Source organism: Pollachius pollachius, assembly GCF_949987615.1.
Source record: "Pollachius pollachius genome assembly, chromosome: 20".
In the NCBI taxonomy this organism is placed as follows: Eukaryota; Metazoa; Chordata; class Actinopteri; order Gadiformes; family Gadidae; genus Pollachius; species Pollachius pollachius.
The window spans coordinates 13,480,223-13,499,242 of record NC_136953.1 but is presented as its reverse complement, the minus strand read 5'-3'; the positions used below and the strand labels follow the sequence as shown (position 1 = coordinate 13,499,242).

Here is a 19,020-nt window from a genome sequence, read left to right as displayed (position 1 = left end):
AACACGGTTAGACTTCAGGGGGCATCACTTTACGACATTCATTGAAAATCCCAACAAAAACTAAATTGCCAGTTACAAAGGGGTCTAATACTTTGAGTATAAATCCACAACATACATTTAGGATTATTTTAATAAACGAAAATAAACGAAAACGAAAAGCGATTAGGAGTTATTTTTTTCATGATTATGTTTTTGTTGGAAAAACAACCATACTCAGGATCCACTTGTAGACTGTCCAACAATGTGAACCAGCGTACAACGGCTCCCTCTGGTGGAGAGACAACGCATCTACAATTACCTTATAATACCCATAGCGTTACATTATCTGTATATCACCTCTCTCTATATTTCATCCCTCGCCAGAATCACGAAATTAGAGTTAAATAAACGTTATGATAAGCCCATTTACAGATACATTAAGATACATGATCTCACAAAATGAAACGACACATTGTTTTATGCGGGGGGGGGGGGGGGGGGGGGGGGGGGGGGGGGGGTTCTATATGCTACACCTAGACCCCTCCCATCTCCCATCTGGGTCGTTAGTCCAACAAGCCACACCTTACAATAAACCCATCCAATAGGCCTACACACAAAGCTAACTTTACCCCAACACTTACCTCTTTCACCTGGATTTGCTCTTCCTGTTTGATGAATTAATCATGCTCAGCTTGATTTCAGAATGTTGTCCGTTGATACACTTGTCCGGGGTACACTAAGGTCGGCTATCACGGTGGATGTAAATCGTACATCCTACACTAGAGGGCGCTTTTTCTAAGAACATATATATTTAATCTTTAAAAAAATAACTACGAAATCAACCGGACACGGGGTGGTGGTAGTAGTAAGCCTAAGGAATAAACCACATCTCGTTCGGTATTGAATGGGCTCTACCTGTGAGTGGGGGTCCAAGCAATCTCAAAAGGTGTATGCCCTGGGAGTATCTGGCCAGCTCCTTGTGGGTGACTAGTTTTTGCCACTGGCGGCGAGCCGCCATAACAGCCATAATGGTGTCACCTGGGTCAATGTTAGGCGTGATGTCAGTGTAATACCAAAACCATCCAACAGGGGGTAGTGCTGGGCTTTAACTGGGCTCAAAATCTATTATAATAGTTTCCGTATTCTAAGGAATATGACTCCAACATAAAGGCCTTCAATAACAAATGTTTACATTCAAAACACACACATACTGTTTGTGACTTATTATTCTTACTATAACCTCCTTTGATTTGAGTTTGATTGAATGTTGGCTAGAAAGTGCAATTGTCACTTTTGTTTCATTCATCAGTCCTGTTCAAACGATGGACCACTCACATTGGGGCGGTTTTAAAAGGTCAAAGTTTAATTTAGGGTTTCCACCAATGTGTCTCTTTTGACAGAGGCTACGTATGCCTTCTGCAGTGCGTCTGTGAGTGCGTGAGTGTGTCCGTCTGTCTGTGTTTGCTTTAAGAACATGAAATTTTAAACATACAGTATCTGGCCTAGTGCCATTATTGATGAATAAGTTTTACAAATTAGGTTTATCATTGTTAAAATGTTGTTCAGATGTTAGATCAACAATTATCGTCGTTACGCTGTAACAAAGCTTTGCCATGGTAAAACTAGAACAGAGAAATTTTGGGTTGACTTAAAATTGTTTTTGTTTATATAACCTTATTGACTGGAACCCATTTTTGTGGTGAGATAAGTTTAGGCCTACTTTTGAAGTTCTATTGGTGAATAAACCATCAAAAGTAAAATATTAAAGCTTGAATTGGCTTAAAAATAAAATACTTTAAATAGCCCAAAATATAAAAAAATTCACAAACAATTTCTTAAGAAACTTAAATTAATGATAAGTGGAAAAAGGATAGAAAATCAGCATTACAAATATGCCTACAAAAGACTATAGATTTTTGAATGCAACTATTTTTACTGCTTTAAAAAATGTGTTGACAATAATTTTAGTCAAATTAGTTTTACGCACATTAGGCGCACCACATTGTCCTAAAAACTTCTCAATAATACAGTATTGTCCACAGCTCAGCCTCAGACTCATCTTCAGCCGAGTTGGTTAACGGCATTCGTTGATAACGTTAGTTGTAATTATAGGCCGAATTATTCCCACATTTTATTTACCTTTCATAAAACGCATGAATTAATGTGCAAGTCTTGCGTTCTGTGGTGCAAAACAGCGGTTTGCTGTATGTATGTAGGCCTATGTATGCACAAAAAGATGTGTGTGTGTGTGTGTGTGTGTGTATATATATATATATATATATATATATATTTTATATATATATATATATATTTATTTATTTGTATAGATATAGGCTATGGATATACATACATATATACACAAACGCACACATATTATTTTGTATAGTATATTTATTTTGTAATATTTTCCCAATACCGGCAGACAATTTTTTCCAACAAACAAGAATTCCAAGAATAATGCATTTTATTTGTAATTTCTATAATTATTATAATAATAATATTGCTATAATACAGACCCAATCAGCTCTTCATTCGAAAGACCTGTTACAATTGTTTCTATAAATATTAGTGAGGTAGTCCTCCATGTTTTTTGATCACCCAATGTAGTCGATTTATTCTATTTCGTATAAGCCAGGATTCTCAAAGGTTGAGGTCATGTAAAAAACGAAATGTCCTTTTTAGATATTAAAAAAAGGACATTGATATAATCCGAATTTTACAGAAATATCCAGCCGTGGGACTCGGACCCTTTGATCGAAAACGAATAATTAATCATATAGGCCCATAAAACCCCAAATCATAAAAATCTGAAATTTTTCAATGTCTGATACATTGATTTAACCTATATTACTAGTTTTATTATATTAAAGCCCTAACGAATAATGCATTTATTACACTTTTTGAATGACTTAAAGTCGGTTAATTATCCTGAATAAAGGCCTAGTCTTAACACGAAATAGACCCGAACGTAACCCCCATCCTTTCAAAAACAACACAACAAATACATGGAAGAAAACTCAAAAATTGTGAAAAACAAAATACCCCGCAAAAAAATAAAAATAGTCGCGTGACAGGCCGAGAGAAAGCACGCCTTTCCCGGGCAGCGTGTCCTGGAGGCACGAGGGCCTACATTAAGCGCGGCCTCTTTCATGTTTCATGACGCTCGCGCTTACCCCGCCCTGCCCCTGCCATGTATTTTTAATCATATCGGATGTTATTAGGGCCGCTGGGGAGGAACTAGAGATTGGCCCCCAATGATTGGAGGAAATGTAGACCGGCGAGGCCAGGCTTCCTGTTCCTCAATTACTAGCCGATTATAGTGGGTTGTTATATATATTTATATATATATATATATATAATTTATGTACAGGCAAACTACGAACTTTGGTAAAATAAAATCTGAACGTTTTTTTTTACAAACTACGTATCGGGAGATTAGATAATTGTCGGCCTCGAACAGCAATTATGTTCTTCAAACACGTCACAAAGGTCCCTTATATAACAACAGATTGCCTCTTTTGTTTAAGAAATGTAACTTTTAATTGGATATTCTCATCTGACGATGCGGGTCTATATGAACGGGCCTTGTGCCCACGCAACAATGCCCCCCCTGTACCCCACTCAGAGAAGGCCTTCTGGGCCATGATTTATTGAAATAGGGGCTCCGTGTGCATAAGCTAATAGGACAGAAGTGCTTTGACCTTGGTGGGGGGGGGGGGGCTGAGCACTCTCCACCCTGAGTGTGCTCGCTTTCTTTCTCACGCGATTTGGTTTGTGTGCGTGTGCGTGTATATGTGTGTCTGTGTGTGTGTGTCTATTTGAATATGTGCGTGTGTCTGCGATTACGCCTCTTTCTGTCCATCTAAATGTCTGTGTCTGTGTGTGCGTGCGTGTCTTCGCGTATGTGTGTTTGTGTGTGTGCGTGTCTTCGAGTGTGTGTGTGTGTGTGTGTGTGTGTGTGTGTGTGTGTGTGTGTGTGTGTGTGTGTGTGTGTGTGTGTGTGTTCGTGTGAGTGGATGCATTTATGTTTACGTTTATGTGTGCGTGAGTGTCTTTGAGTGTCTGAGTGTCTGTGTGTGTGTGTGTGTGTGGTGTGTGTGTGTGTGTGTGTGTGTGTGTGTGTGCGTCTTTGAGTGTGCGTCTTTGAGTGTGTGTGTGTGTATGTGTGTGTGTGTGTTTGTGTGTGTGCGTGCATGTTTGTCTTTGAGTATGTGTGTGTCTATGTGTGTGTGTGTGTGTGTCTATGTGTGTGTGTGTGTGTGTGGTGTGTGTCTTTGAGTGTGCGTCTTTGAGTGTGTGTGTGTGTGTGTGTAAGTGTGGGTGTGTGTGTGTGCGTGCGTGCATGTTTTTCTTTGAGTGTGTGTGTGTGTGTGTGCATGCGTGTGATTGTGTGTGTGTCTTTGAGTGTGTGTTTGCGAGTCTGTGTGGGTGTGTGTGTGTGTGTGTGTGTGTGTGTGTGTGTGTGTGTGTTTCTTTGAGTGCGTGTTTGTGAGTGTGTGAGTGTCTTTGAGGTTGTTGACCAAATTTTAATACACAAGCCTCACAGCACAAAACACACAGTTGGGATGTTCTACAACGACTCTGACTCCTTGTACAAATGATTAACTTTTTAAAAATAAAATTAAAAAAAGTTTTACTGACTGGGGGGTGGGGGTCGATGCTGACGGTTTCTTCTCCTAAAGCCACGTAAGCTACAGCTGAGGTATTTCTGTGATCCATCCCAAAGTGCCGCTCTGTTCCGGCTCCTGAGGCATGCGCCGTGCTTCCTGTGTTGCTCCGTCCTACCTGCTGGGGGCAGCAGCACTTATCCCACGTGATTAACATTTCCCGCCCCGGCGCGTATACGCCTCCGAAAGAGGAGCTAATGATCGCTAATGCCGAGGCGGTGAAGTGAAAACCATCGATCCTATCAGCCATTAGCTCTGTGGGGAATGATTATCATAGACATTTGAAAAAAATATTCCATATATAGCATATTGTATACCTTAGTACACCATACATAGTTATATATTAATAGTATTCTTCAATAACATTGCAGGACAATAGGCCTAGGTCCAAGTATAAAGTATAGTCATTTAAACTATACTGCATACTATATACTATACTACCTGAATATACAACCTCAACTATAAGGAAAGTATAAATATATGATAGATAGCAAAATTGTTTGGAGAGAGAGAGAGAGAGAGGGAGAGAGAGAGAGCGAGAGTGAGAGAGAGCGAGGATGAGAGAGAGAGTGAGAGAGAGAGAGAGAGAGAGAGAGAAAGAGAATGAAAGAGCGAGAGAGAGAGCGAGAGAGAGAGAGAGAGAGAGAGAGAGAGAATGAGAGAGAGAGAGAGAGAGAGAGAATACTATAACATAGAAAGTTAGAGTGGTAAAGAGCAACATAAAGAGAGAGAGCGACTCAGGGCGTGAGAGAGAGTTCTCTGGCACTAAGCCCTAACAAGCTTAAAATATCAAACCTCTTGTTTCTCTTTGTAGCGAGCTGATGAGCTGGCGGTAACAGGGGTTAATAGGCTGCTCACGGGGTTAAACAAACTGCCATTAACAGCTCCCACCACCGCACAGAGACCCTGAAACCCCTCATTCTCAAAGATACACATCAACCCCAATAACAACAACAAAAACAACAACACCACAAAGTACGGTGTAACAGTTGTAGTCTGTAGAACACTCCGGATCTCTAGCCATCTGTTGACCGATGGAGAAACTTGCAGCCACCACACAGTTCCCAGAATGCCTTTTGGCCTGTCCGGATGAATGGGGCACTGAGGGGTGATGGGTAAATGGGGGGTTAGGGCACAGGAGAGCTATGTGTCACTTTGAATGGTCATGGGCGGGGGGGGGGGGGGGGGTCCTGAGTAGAAGGATTTGTCAAAATGCAGACTCTCCAATGATTGCAGTGGTCTGACCCCGGGATGTGTGTGTGTGTGTGTGTGTGTGTGTGTGTGTGTGTGTGTGTGTGTGTGTGTGTGTGTGTGTGTGTGTGTGTGTGTGTGTGTGTGTGTGTGCTTGTCTGTGTTTGTGTCTCCCGCAATGATCACTGACCTATTTGGCAGTGCTCGCAGCCCTACGTCTGAAGTAGTCTTCTAGAAAGTTGTGTCTGGCCGGTATTAAGTATGAAAACCCACTAAACCGACCCTCCCCCTCCCCTGTTCCCCCCGTTTTCCTTTAACGGTGGCCCATTTTAAATTGAAGAGACGGAAGTTGAATTCATGGATGGGACAGAGAAAACCGCGGAAAGAGGATTCGAACCGCTGCACATCGGCTGCAGGGAGTCCTGCGAAGAAATCTACAACAACATAAAGAGCTGACGACATCACTCAGCCTCAATCAATACGTCCGTGCTGCGGGCGCAGCGTAAAGAGGGCCTCTCCGGTCTACTGGCTCCGTTAAGGCCCAGCCAAGACGACCGGGATCACCGCGACCTCATACACACCCCTGCTGCATTGTGGGCTGCGGTGGCTCTGACCTATGAATGAAAGCGGCTCCTCGCGCATATCGATGTTGTGACCTACTGTTGACTCGTGGACGCGCGCAGTGCGTAATGGACGCAGGAGTGGGCGGGGGGGGGGGATTCCCTGCCCGGGTAGACCTTTAATGCAGCCTTGGCATTATATTCGCTTAAGACAACAACAACAGCGAAGAGAAGAGGATTCGTCTGGAAGCAAAACGCACATCCACGCTAATGATATTGTAGTTTCAGTCTTGGGATTTTGACTCACAATGGATTTCATTACCGAAGGGAATACTGGCAATCAAAGCAAGAATGGATGGGGAGGAATCTGTTGAACATCATTAGGGTTCTGAGGTTATTTTTGTTTTAGTTGGATGGACGTTTATTCATGATGATACAACGTATTATTTATTTATTTTTACCTTTATTTTACCAGGAATAATCCCGTTGAGATTCAGTATCTCTTTTACAAGGGAGTAATGATGAGGAAGTTTAGTAGAACAAGGGGAGGGGAAACAATAACAAATCAATTACCTCATTTGAATATAGCCCCAGTTTATTGTCATTTTACAATAGTGAAAATCTATCAGTATAATTGAATATTGTATACCTTAACCTTGTTATTTTACGCAATACATTTGTTTAACACATGTGAAACATTATGGTTTTGTCATGAAAAAAAGTATTTTTGATTATTCGAGCTAAATATATAATATAAAAATTAACTGTTGAGCTGACTTTTGGTAAAGTGTAGGCCCACTTTTAATGTTCATGATGCCAAACTCAATCAGGTAATGCTCCAAGAATTTACAATTTTTAGTTATAAAGTGCAAAGTTACGGAAAAAAATATCGGGGCAAATCATCTGATAATAATATTTAACCCACAAAGAGCTACCAAACAAGTGTCTAAAACATATTGCGAGTCGACGGCTGACGCCTGACTAGGCTTAATTCGTTTAGAAACTGAATCGTAACAAAAACACACAATTAATAGGAATAGCTCCACAATCAATTATTTTAGTGATTAATAAAATTAAACCTCAATCAATAGGCTTTTGGATTCTGAATGAAAGTACTGTCAGTCATCTCTAGGCTAGTAATTCTTTATTGAGATAATACACGGCCCTTATTGGTGCACCCGCCAGCTCCCTGAGAAAAACTACTACTAATAAAAAATAAACAGAGGTAAAGTTCTCGGAAATGTGGGACTGCAAATGCCACAAGTTTAGTTGCAATAACTAAATAATATTATTACAAAGATATCACTTATACATTTAGATTAATAAAGTAATATTTGAATTTAATTTTTGGAAAGTTAAGTTGATAAAACATTTTTTTTTATCAACACTAAGATGTTTCTTATTATAATTATTATTCTGAATAGGCATACTATTATTATGAGTATTTATTTTCATTTTCAACATTATCATATTTTTATTGTCAAGACCATTATTAAACGAAGATGTAGGGCTATAATTGCAATTAAAAGGTACCACACACACTAACGCAGCCACACACACTTTTGAAATGATATTATTAAAAACACTTTTCCAATGTTTGCTTATTTGAAAGATGAATGGAAAGATGAAATGAACAACACGATGAAAGTCACTAATATAACAGGTTCTGTCCCATAAAACGAACTTCTCCCATAAATTAATATGAACTTATTGTTGTGTTGTTGGGTCACATTTCATCAAACTATTGACCAATATAACTACCCAACTTTAATATATTTAAATCAACTATAGGATCATTCTTACGATGTGATCTTTACTGTATAATGTTTGATTTATCTATTGCCAGATAAATCAAACATTAGTGAAATGAATATAATTAAAAATAGATATACTGCGATGAATCATATGGCGTTTTACTTATTTAACACGATGCGCAATTAAGAAAAGTGAAGTGCTGTCATAATTAATTGACAGGCTGCACGGACGAACCGCGACCCATTGGCGGTGCTGTTCCGTTCTCCAAGACGCTCCTACTCGTCATCTCTCTCTCCCTGGACCTATTCAACTCCTGCCTGAGGACATGAGTGTATCTCTGCTTTGCCTTTACACTCTAATTGACCTAAATAAACCATCTGAGGAGCGAGAGAGAGAGAGAGAGAGAGGGAGACGGTCTCGTCTCCCCCCTAAAGGCAGAAGATCGCGCGTATCCAAAGATGCTGGGTTTTATCGTGCGTAATTTACTCGCTCTCTGAGGTTAACTCGAAAGCTTGGTAGCGTATCTTTCGCGGCCCACATTCATATCCTCTCTCTCAAACACGCACATACCAACAGACACACAACCACACACACACACACACACACACACACACACACACACACACACACACACACACACACACACACACACACACACACACACACACAAACAGTCGTGGGCGTCTCGCCCGTCTTCCTTTTGGATTTATCGGGATGGTGAAGAAGAGGCAGCGATAAGCGAGGGATACATCCGCAGGAATGACACTTCGGCAGTCGGTTGCGTGAAGACCAACGCGGTGGTGCGGGGCGACCAACGCATCGACATGATTCACGACCGGGACCCGACGGACCCGAGTCCCCACTGCTCCTCGTCTCGTTCTTCCAGACCTCCGTCGTCCTTTTTGATCGAAAACCTGCTTCGGTCCACGCTGACCAGCACGTGCAGAAGAGATTCGGTGGAACAAGGCGCGGAGGAGAGAACGAGTCTCTCCGTGGAGGTGCTAGGCCGCTCCGGGACGTCCCGAGGAGAGGCAGAAGAAGCTCAGGACAGCTCAAGCAGTGAGTCTCCGTTCTGCTTTGTTGTCGTTCGATTGTGATGTGGAATAGATGGCGCTTTATATTTATGTATATTAATATATATTGCTGTAGGCCTATATAGTGGTAGTAGTAGTAGCAGTAATAGTAATAGTAGAAGTAGTTAATACTCTACTACTGCAGTAAAGGCTGTAATGTTGTTGTTTTTACCCCGTGTGCGTAAGGTAAAGTGCCGATAAAACAAATATATCAGCAAATAAACGTAAATGACCGATTTCCATCCAAAGGATGAGACGTGTTTGCATGGCGTATGCTTCATTATTCATTCGATCAATTATTTACATGAATGTATTTTACAACGACCTTCTCGTGAACTTGAACGCAGCTCCATCGCGGTCTTACCGTCCCGGGAACTCGGTGGAGTCGAACTCTCCTCAGTCCACCAGCGACCGAGAGTTCCCGACCGGCACCGGGTTGGGCCGAGGAGACAGCGACCGGGAACACTCACGAGACGAGGATGAGGAGGACATACACGGAGGGGGAGGAGGAGGAGGAGGAGGAGGAGGAGGAGGAGGTGAGAGTCCAACGGCGGAGGTCCAAGATGCAGCCGAGGCGCGCGGTCACGCCTCGTCTCTCAACCGTCACGTGGTGGACGGTGATGACGAGGATGATGACGATGAGGACGACAACACGAACCCGAAGGCCGCGGAACGGAAAAAAAAGACGCGCACCGTCTTCAGCCGCACGCAGGTGTTCCAGCTGGAGTCCACCTTCGACCGGAAGCGCTACCTGAGCAGCTCGGAGCGCGCGTCGCTCGCAGCGACGCTGCAGCTCACCGAGACGCAGGTGAAGATCTGGTTCCAGAACCGGCGGAACAAGTGGAAGAGGCAGCTCGCGGCCGACATGGAGGCGGGCGGCCAAGCGGGAGAGATCCCCGCCTTCTCAACCCAGAGGATAGTGCGCGTGCCGATTTTGTACCACGAAAACTCAGCGGCGGTGACTCTGCCGCAGATGATGGCATCCTCGTCGCCGTCGTCTTTGGTTGGATACTCGAACCCGTTCAGCCACCCCCTGGCCTATCACCTCGGTCACCCGCTGGCTTTTGTGACATCACAAATGACCGGTCGGGTATGAGTGTACAGAGTTAAGGCCACACGCACTAACACGGTACATTTTGACGGGGGGATATCTGTTCGAAAAGTGTCGCAGAGATTGAGGTGCACAACTTTATCAGGGGGCCCCGAGGGGCCAACCAATAAATGACAAGCAACGCAGAATACAAACGTGTTGCTCGTGGTATAGTCTTTCAATGGTTCACCGTGAAACACGATCAGTTATCGTGTTTTTTTTATTGTTTTAAGAGAATGGTGTTTTATTTCTAGCCGATATCTTTAGACTGAGCTTCACACGTTTCATATGCAATTGGATACACACGCCAGGGTGTCACCATAACCTGTCATTAAAGTCGTCTTCTCTAATCACTGTGTTCTATACTTTCTGGAAAGGGCAATATATGCAGATACTTAAATTATTAGCCAATATCCAAATGAAATGTTATAAACTAATATTCCAGTTGTTTAGATGAGAGCACAGGCATAAAGGCCAACCAAAAATAATAAGATTCGCCACTATATGATCTTAGGCTTCTCATTATCAAACAAACATGAAAAACAGATTCAGGAGGGTGAGGAGGAGGGGCGATGTGTACCGTTTTGCTTGCACGCGAAACGCGAAAAAAGTTTCAAACACACAAGCACACGCGATATCCGTCTGTGCATCAGAGTTGGATTGCTGAACATAAACCCAAAATTCCGCAATAGACAGAAACAATATCCATTTCTGTGTGTGTGTGTGTGTGTGTGTGTGTGTGTGTGTGTGTGTGTGTGTGTGTGTGTGTGTGTGTGCGTGTGCGTGTGCGTGTGTGTGTGTAAAAAAACACAGCAACCGCGTTCAAAACACAGCAGCCGCGCGCACGTGGTTTCCGCCCCTCCGGAAACAACGTGCGCGCGGCTGCTGTGTTTACGCCTGGATATCACCAATCAAAAGCGGCTAAACCCTCGGTCTTCCGGCTGGCTGAGTAACGACGCGGGGCCCGGCTCTGCGTGGCTCTAGTTGGAACGGAGGAGCATCGCGGCTCGGAGCGCACGGAGCGGTGGTCGTGGATGTATACGTCTGTTATCGCGATACGTGCCATACGCGCCCTGGGAAGATGAACAAGGAGGACTACCCATGTCGGACTGCTTCGTTCGCGTTCACTATTGACAATATTTTAAATCTCAAACAAAACAACAACTTTGAGGCGCCCAACGCGAAGGAAGAGACGTATGGCGTTTGTAAAAGCGACTTTCCACCCCGCTACGAGGAGGTCGACCTGTATGACATCCGGAGGCCCCACGAAGCGGACAGCTTGTCGTACGAGCTGGGTGAGTGAATAAACTTGCATTTTTTAGTGATTGCAAACATGCCAAAGCATGTATTAACCACCCGGTGTCACCTCTGTCCACTATTTCAGCGGCGCCTTCTGTTTGGCGCTTTAACGCACGACGAGATCAAGAGTTTAGCAACACATCACACTGTTAAGTGTACTCTACCTGCACGAAATAAGTATGTTTTAATTATTTCAAATGTGTAACGTTTCATTTCACAGCGCGGACAACCCGATTGCATTGCGACGCATCCGATGCGCTCGAGGTCTGCCGGGAGACCGGACGGGCGCTCGAGAGCCGCTCCCGGTCCGAGAGCGCACACAGCTCCTCCGACGACGGCACGTCGGAGCCACAGAAGGCCGGCAAGGACGCGAAGGCGTCGGTGAAGAAGAAAACGCGCACCATCTTCTCCAAAAGACAGGTGTTTCAGCTGGAGGCCACCTTCAACATGAAGCGGTACCTCAGCAGCGCAGAGAGGGCCTGTCTAGCCAATTCTCTGCAGTTGACCGAAACTCAGGTGAAAATCTGGTTTCAGAACCGTCGAAATAAGCTGAAGAGACAGATATCTACAGACCTGGAAGGACCAGTGGATCACCATCATTCGGACGCTGCGACAAATGTACAATTACCGACTTTTTACAAAGATAGCAACTTACTGGGAGGATGTTTGGTGCCCATGCATTTCCCCATGATGTACGGAACCACAACGAACCCTGCGCCTTACATTTACTTTTCCAATGCGGGTAAGTATTTCAGCCTCTTTGAGACCAACGGGTGACCCCCGGGTATGGATGTACTGAAGGACTTCAGCGGACGGTGGCAGCCTTACTTGAACTCCGATTGACATTTCAAAACTGGACCTTTTGGAGACGTTGTAGGAATAGTTTTATATAGAGGCTCTCTTATACACAGCTTTTCTATCAGTTATCAAACATCTATCAAGATATGCATGTACCACTTTCCCGACCAAAGTTGTTATTAATTATGATTATTATATTATGATTATTCTTATACCATGATTACATGATTAATAACTCATATTCAATTTACCATGAGCAATATATGCATGCATCAAAGAAGTCCATATCGGATATTCATCAATCATTTTACTTTATGCAGTAATGCCATTTAAATGAATGTATCTTCATTATGTCAAAGGATTACTGTATGTAGCTATCGTTTAACACTATCAATTTTATACCCTGTTGAATTCGTTCATGGTTTATTTTTTGCGAAGATGAATCTGCAATGGGAAACTTTTCTTGTCATTGTCCTCCTTTGATATTCATACGGCCTTATATACAAACCCCGTAATATCTTTTTTTTACTTCACATTTCATACGACCGATTCTAAAGCTGTTCAATTGCATTTATATTGTAAAAATAACGAATAAATGCAATAAAAGCAGTACACACTTGCAAGTTTCAGAGAATTGGCTGTCCAAAAAAATTGAATGACCAAATTATAGTCAGAATAAAGGCTCAAAGCTATCAAATATGGCATTGAATAGAAGGGACATTTCAATGTGTTTGGTGGAAGCACAATACAAGTATATCTATTATGTCTAAGTACGTCTATTATAGCGCATTTGGTTTCCAAGGTCATTTTAGGGCAAATGTTTTTTTCCCCCGGTCTTTAAACCCATGAAAACGTAACATGGATGAAGATGTCCCACAACTTAGCTATAAATTAAAGAATAACAGCAGGAGAAGTTTCAAAAGTTTTAAAAATGTTTGCATTTAAAATGGATCAAAGGGAAATGGTATAGACATTCACACATTGTTCTATCCTAATATATCCAATCAAAATGTAGGGTCTAGCCTAAGTTTTCTACACCTTACTAAAACTATTACTGGAAATGGTTCTCTTTAGGTCAAAGTTAGCAACAATATTACATGTTCCAATTGTGCCTTGATGGTCTGAACTCTGGAAGGAAGGAATGCTAATTTTACAGTTCCTTTAGTTTAGTTTTCAAGAAACATAAAGTTGTACGCATAAATTCGTGTTTGAAAATCTCTTAAAAAAAACGGACAGGCCTACTTGCTCACATTTCGGCCTATATCCTCGTGTCAGCTGCGTTTGTGTGCTTTTTAAATTTTTTTATAGGTCCGTACTACCAAAAAAAATCTTTATATTTGCTTTTCATAATGTAGTATGACAATCTCATGTAGCCACCATTGTCTTTATACAGTTAGAATCTGTATAAAAGATCGTTCTCTGGAGTAATACGGCTTTGTGTGTGTGTGTGTGTGTGTGTGTGTGTGTGTGTGTGTGTGTGTGTGTGTCAGGTTGCAGCGATATTTGTGTTACTAAGAACATGATGAAAACATGTTAAACATAATATAGTTTTGTGAAAATGTGGCCTATAGCTGAAGCAAGATTCAAAGATTCTATGCAAATTCAAGACATTAATACATCTTATTTCTAAGTTGAATTAGCTGATATTGGACAGTTTGTCATTAACTGGCTGGTTTTATTATTAAAAAAAGGTTAAGAGTGTGTGTGAGTGAGTGAGTGAGTGAGTGAGTGAGTGAGTGAGTGAGTGAGTGAGTGAGTGAGTGAGTGAGTGAGTGAGTGTGTGTGTGTGTGTGTGTGTGTGTGTGTGTGTGTGTGTGTGTGTGTGTGTAGTGCTGGGAGAAGTTCAATGCAATGCACCCATCCGTTATAGATAACAAAACAGCAACTACAAATACAACAAATTAAAATCCTCCCAATGTAATCGCGTTCTTCGCACCGCGTCTGCACGTCCCCGAGATTTGAACCTCTTCGCAAAAAAAGTCCGCGAGGCTGCACTTGCACACCGTTTCCGGGTCATTGGCCCTTTCAGAGCAGGAGCCTCTCTCCGCGCTCTCCGACTCTCTCCCTGTCGCAGCCAATCAGCGCCCTCGCCTCTCTTGACCTGCTCACTCAACCAACTCACTCTGCGCGCAAATCAGCGTTCTGCTGAAATTCCTCATGTCCACCTCGCGCTTCCAAAGACTGTATGCCATGCACATGCGCAGTCGTTGAGTGATTGGACTTCGAGGAGGGAATTGATTGGATTGAAATGCATAGTTGGATTATTCATTATCTTCTGCTGTCTTCTTTCAGTGGAGATTAATATAATAAACCACCTGTTATTAAACCCTAATATAATTTGGTTATTATTATAATTCTCTCTCTAGACCAGTAAAAAGTTTATAATTAAGAAGCACAAATACTTACATTTACAGCCCCCATGGATTTCAAAGATCTTAAAAACCACATCAATGATGTGTCAATCAAGAATGATCATTTAAAGCAAATATAATTTTATTGGATTCATCGGGATATTTCACTGGCAATTAGATTAAGTAAATCTGTTTACTTTTCATTTTTAGTATGACAAATACCCTGTTTAATTGTTTGTTGTTTACAACATGTGAAAGAGCTTTCCCATTCAGTATGTAGTCGAGCCAACACTCGAGAACTTATTGTAAGACTTGGGGGATACGATAGGCCACCAATTGACAGATATTAAGTATTTTTATTCTTTTTGGGGTAAAATGTTATGTTTATATGAGAGTACTTATTCCAGAGTCATGTGTTTTCTTAAAGTATTGTCTACTTATACTACAGTACAAAAAACAAAAAAACAAATATCATCATTATCTAATTAGAATTTGAGTATTCAAAAAAAAAAAAAGTGGAGTACTAGAACTCATCAAGGGATTATTATGGTGTTTATTATAGTGTGCGTGTGCGGTGTGTGTGTGTGTGTGTGTGTGTGTGTGTGTGTGTGTGTCAGGGGAGTGTGGAGGGTCGGGGGATGGGGGGGGGGGGGGGGGGGGGGGGGGGGGGGGGGGGGGGGGGGGGGGGGGTGCCGGCAGCGAGGTTTTACAGTCGCCAGACTTCCTGGCTCTTCCTGCCAATGTCGGTTGGGACACTTGTGAGCGCACGTTTCTTCGCTCTCTCTCCCCACTCTCCCTTTATGTCTCTCTCTCTCTCTCTCTCTCTCTCTCTCTCTCTCTCTCTCTCTCTCTCTCTCTCTCTCTCTCTCTCTCTCTCTCTCTCTCTCTCTCTCTCTCTCTCTCTCTCTCTGTAAGCACTGTAAGCTCCAACCACAAGGTTCAAATGACCCCACAGGCTGCCCAGAGGTCTGGTGGGGTCTATAGATAACCCCACCAGACCCTGGGTCTGGTGGGGTCTGTGGGGCTCTGGTTCCTCCCCCACCGACCCCCACCACCCAGGGCTGGGGGGGGGGGGGGGGGGGGGGGGGGAGGGGGGGGGGGGGGGGGGGGTCGGTTAGGGTTAGCGGTCCCTAACATGCGCTCAGGCACCGCTGACGGTGATGTGTGGTTTCCCTTCCAAAAACATACGGTTGACTCCCTGCCAGCGGTGACCTCAGTAAGAGGAACCAGGACTTTCACTTTCTGTTTGGGCTCAGTTGCTATCGTGAGCACCGCCACCGCCTCCCCAGAACCAGAGCTAAACGGCGCCCCAACATCGCTTCGTTTCACCCCCACCACCGACAAACACCCCCCAACGTTGCGAATAGTTCTCTTAACCTGTTGCTCTGAAGCCATCGATGCCCAAATTGCGAGTGACAAGGTCGTTTATGAAGGATCTGTGGCGCGAGAGGCTGGAGAGGATGCCTACCACCGACATGCTTTGAATATGTGCACGACTATCAGTATGGTTCAGTGTGTGTGTGTGTGTGTGTGTGTGTGTGTGTGTGTGTGTGTGTGTATGTGTCTCTCAGGTTGGCTTAGCGTGTGTGTGTGTGTGTGTGTGTGTCTCAGGTTGGCTTAGTGTGTGTGTGTGTGTGTGTGTGTGTGTGTATGTGTGTGTGTTTGTGTTGGGGTGTGTGTTTGCGGGTCTCTCAGGTTGGCTTATTGTGTGTGTGTGTGTGTGTGTCTCAGGTTGGCTAAGTGTGTGTGTGTGTGTGTGTGAGTGTGTCTGTGTGTTTGTGTGTGTGTGTGTCTGTGTGTGTGTCTCAGGTTGGCTAAGTGTGTGTGTGTGTGTGTCTGTGTGTTTGTGTGTGTGTGCCTCAGGTTGGTTAATTGTGGGCATGTGCGTGTGTGTGTGTCTCAGTATTGTTCAGTGTGTGTATGTGCGTGTTTACCATTTGCCCATTTCAATTATTTTGGTTAATACAACCCTGTCATAGCCAGGCATTCGGCACGTCTTCGAGACATCGTCACATCGTCATGTCTCATCAAATCTCCGAAGAGAACAAAATGGCGACCAGAAGAGGCGTTGTGAATGTCAATCATCCCTCCCCGGGCGTTGTTGGTAACCAGATCTGAATGTTTCAATGGATGCTTAATTGCCATGATAATAAGCGATTCATCTCATGCTCACACCCATATGCTTCACACGCCACAAACTGTGCCACGAGCACTTGCTGCGCAGGCAAGCAAGTATTGGACTCATAATCGCCGCCGATGACATTATGGGGGTGGGGGCCTTGAGTTATGCCGGGCCTGGCGGCTCTTCGGCTGCTAATTGTGCACGTTGTTGTGCTAATGATGTAGCGCAGCGCTACTGTTTGATAGGAGGCAGGGAGACGACGCCATTAAAAAGCGTTGCACGCTCATATCGTTGACCTTCTCAGGCACGTCGAATGTTGTTTCTCCACAGCTAAGAAAACATTGTGGACGCTGACTTGTCTGCACCGGCAGGATTCACAGTCGCGTTGCATGATTTGCATCCACTCGCTATGCAAAACCTGCAATGTGCTCCCATGTTTGGTTTCCCAGTTCACACTGGCTAGCATGTTGGGAAGATTTTATACAGTCTCTCCTATATGTTTGCTATCACTCCTGTTTTTTTCCGATTACTAATACCTTTTGCATTTAACTAACTCATTACGGTGAGCAATACACTATGAACGCTACTGTATGTCGTATTTAGTGATAGCACTTAGTTATGTAACATCTTATCCTAGATATCTTTGTTGTCTATGGGGAATGGGTTAACCTAGCGATTGTTATTGCTTTGCACTCGGTTCTATGAACATCCTTATTGTAGTGACAGCGATATATTGTTTGACTTTCTTACGACAAATGTTCTTATTGTAAGTCACTTTGGATAAAAGCGTCTGCTAAATGCCATAAAGGTAGGGGTATATTCTCCTTACAAATACAGTAAGAACTTGTTTATTAATCAAGAAAATCTTTATACTGTTTGTCAGTTTTTTGGTTAAACCAGTGGACTGCCCCAACGATGTTCTTTCACTCAAAAACAGATACACAGTTCTTCACACAAGCCATTCCCTAATATGCGGTAAATACAAAAATCATTCCCGGTTTTTCCTCTCCTCGTGCCCATACCGCACTCCCCCCACCAACCCGTCCATCTCCCCTCCCTCCGTCCGGCGTACGTTGCACTAAGTCTGCACTAAGGAGGTGGTTTGTTCAAAGGCCTGCGCGACACCGCCCTCTACAACATAAACAACACCCCATTCATTACGTCGGGCCACCCGACACCCCCCACGGGGGGCCGGCGGGGCCCCTGAGGCGGGCTTTCAGGGGCCGTATCGATCCGGGGGGGAGGGGGGGCCCGGTCGATCACCGGGGCCCTGGAGTGACAAGAGTGCACCGGTAAATTGAATAGGGGCTCAGGGATTACACCGAGCCCTATCTGATGAAAAGGGCCCCGACGCAGGAGAGAGTGGCGGCCAAGACATAAATAAAGCCAAGAGGTCAGCCATCTTGCTCTCCCCAGGGGAGGGAGGGGGGCAAGACGTCGATGTAAGAGAGGAAAACACAAGGAAAGTCCTGCAGGAAGACGCGCGGCTCCCACTGGTCGTAGCTCCCCTCTTCCCCGTGCAGATGCAGACCTCCATAAGAGGCAGCCGGGGCCTGTTGCCGAAGGTGAGACATCCCTAGCGACGAGGGGACGGTTGGGGAACGAATACGACATCGCGGGCGACCCAAGAGGTGGGCATCACCGCAGCGCCATGCTCCGTCGTCGTGTTTTTGAACCGCCAATCCTGCCCAAGAAACGAGCTCTAATGCAGCTAGCATAGCTAACATAGCCAATGGAGCTAAGGCAGCTAACGCAGCTAATGCAGCTAATGGAGCAAACACAGCTAATGCAGCGACGAACGAAGTTAACGAAGTTAATGCGGCTAACACAGCTACCTCGGCTAGCGCAGCTAACCTGAACTTTAGCCACTTTAATGCTGCACTTGGTTCTTTAAAGCAAGGCCGACGTTTGCCATCAAACCCGTTTCTATAGGATATGTCCCGTTTAGAGAGCCACAAAAGATCTACACAAGAATACACAAGTTGTCGTTCATACAAAACAACCAGATGCGTTCCACCGTCTCTGGGTGGGGGGGTGGGTGGGGTGGACAGGGTGTTTGAGGGCGGGGGGGACAAGGCCACCATATTGCGGCACCATATTTGCTCTGACAAGGGGGTCACGACACCCTGGCCCCG

General features: G+C 44.1%; 2 protein-coding genes across 2 annotated transcripts; both read left to right on the top strand.

Annotated features, from left to right (window-relative positions):
* Positions 1 to 8,976: 8,976 nt before the first annotated feature.
* Positions 8,977 to 10,321, top strand: LOC307090939 (uncharacterized protein; the record flags this gene model as incomplete). Its single annotated transcript, XM_079757744.1, has 2 exons — positions 8,977 to 9,211; positions 9,573 to 10,321. The coding sequence occupies 2 exons, from the start codon at positions 8,977 to 8,979 to the stop codon at positions 10,319 to 10,321; spliced, it is 984 nt and encodes a 327-aa protein (XP_079613870.1).
* A 1,041-nt stretch (positions 10,322 to 11,362) lies between these two features.
* On the top strand, positions 11,363 to 18,465 carry LOC307091355 (uncharacterized protein; the record flags this gene model as incomplete). Its single annotated transcript, XM_079758299.1, has 3 exons — positions 11,363 to 11,610; positions 11,835 to 12,199; positions 18,409 to 18,465. Exons 1-3 carry the CDS (start codon positions 11,397 to 11,399, stop codon positions 18,463 to 18,465), a joined length of 636 nt encoding a protein of 211 aa, XP_079614425.1. The 5' UTR covers positions 11,363 to 11,396.
* Positions 18,466 to 19,020: the final 555 nt, after the last annotated feature.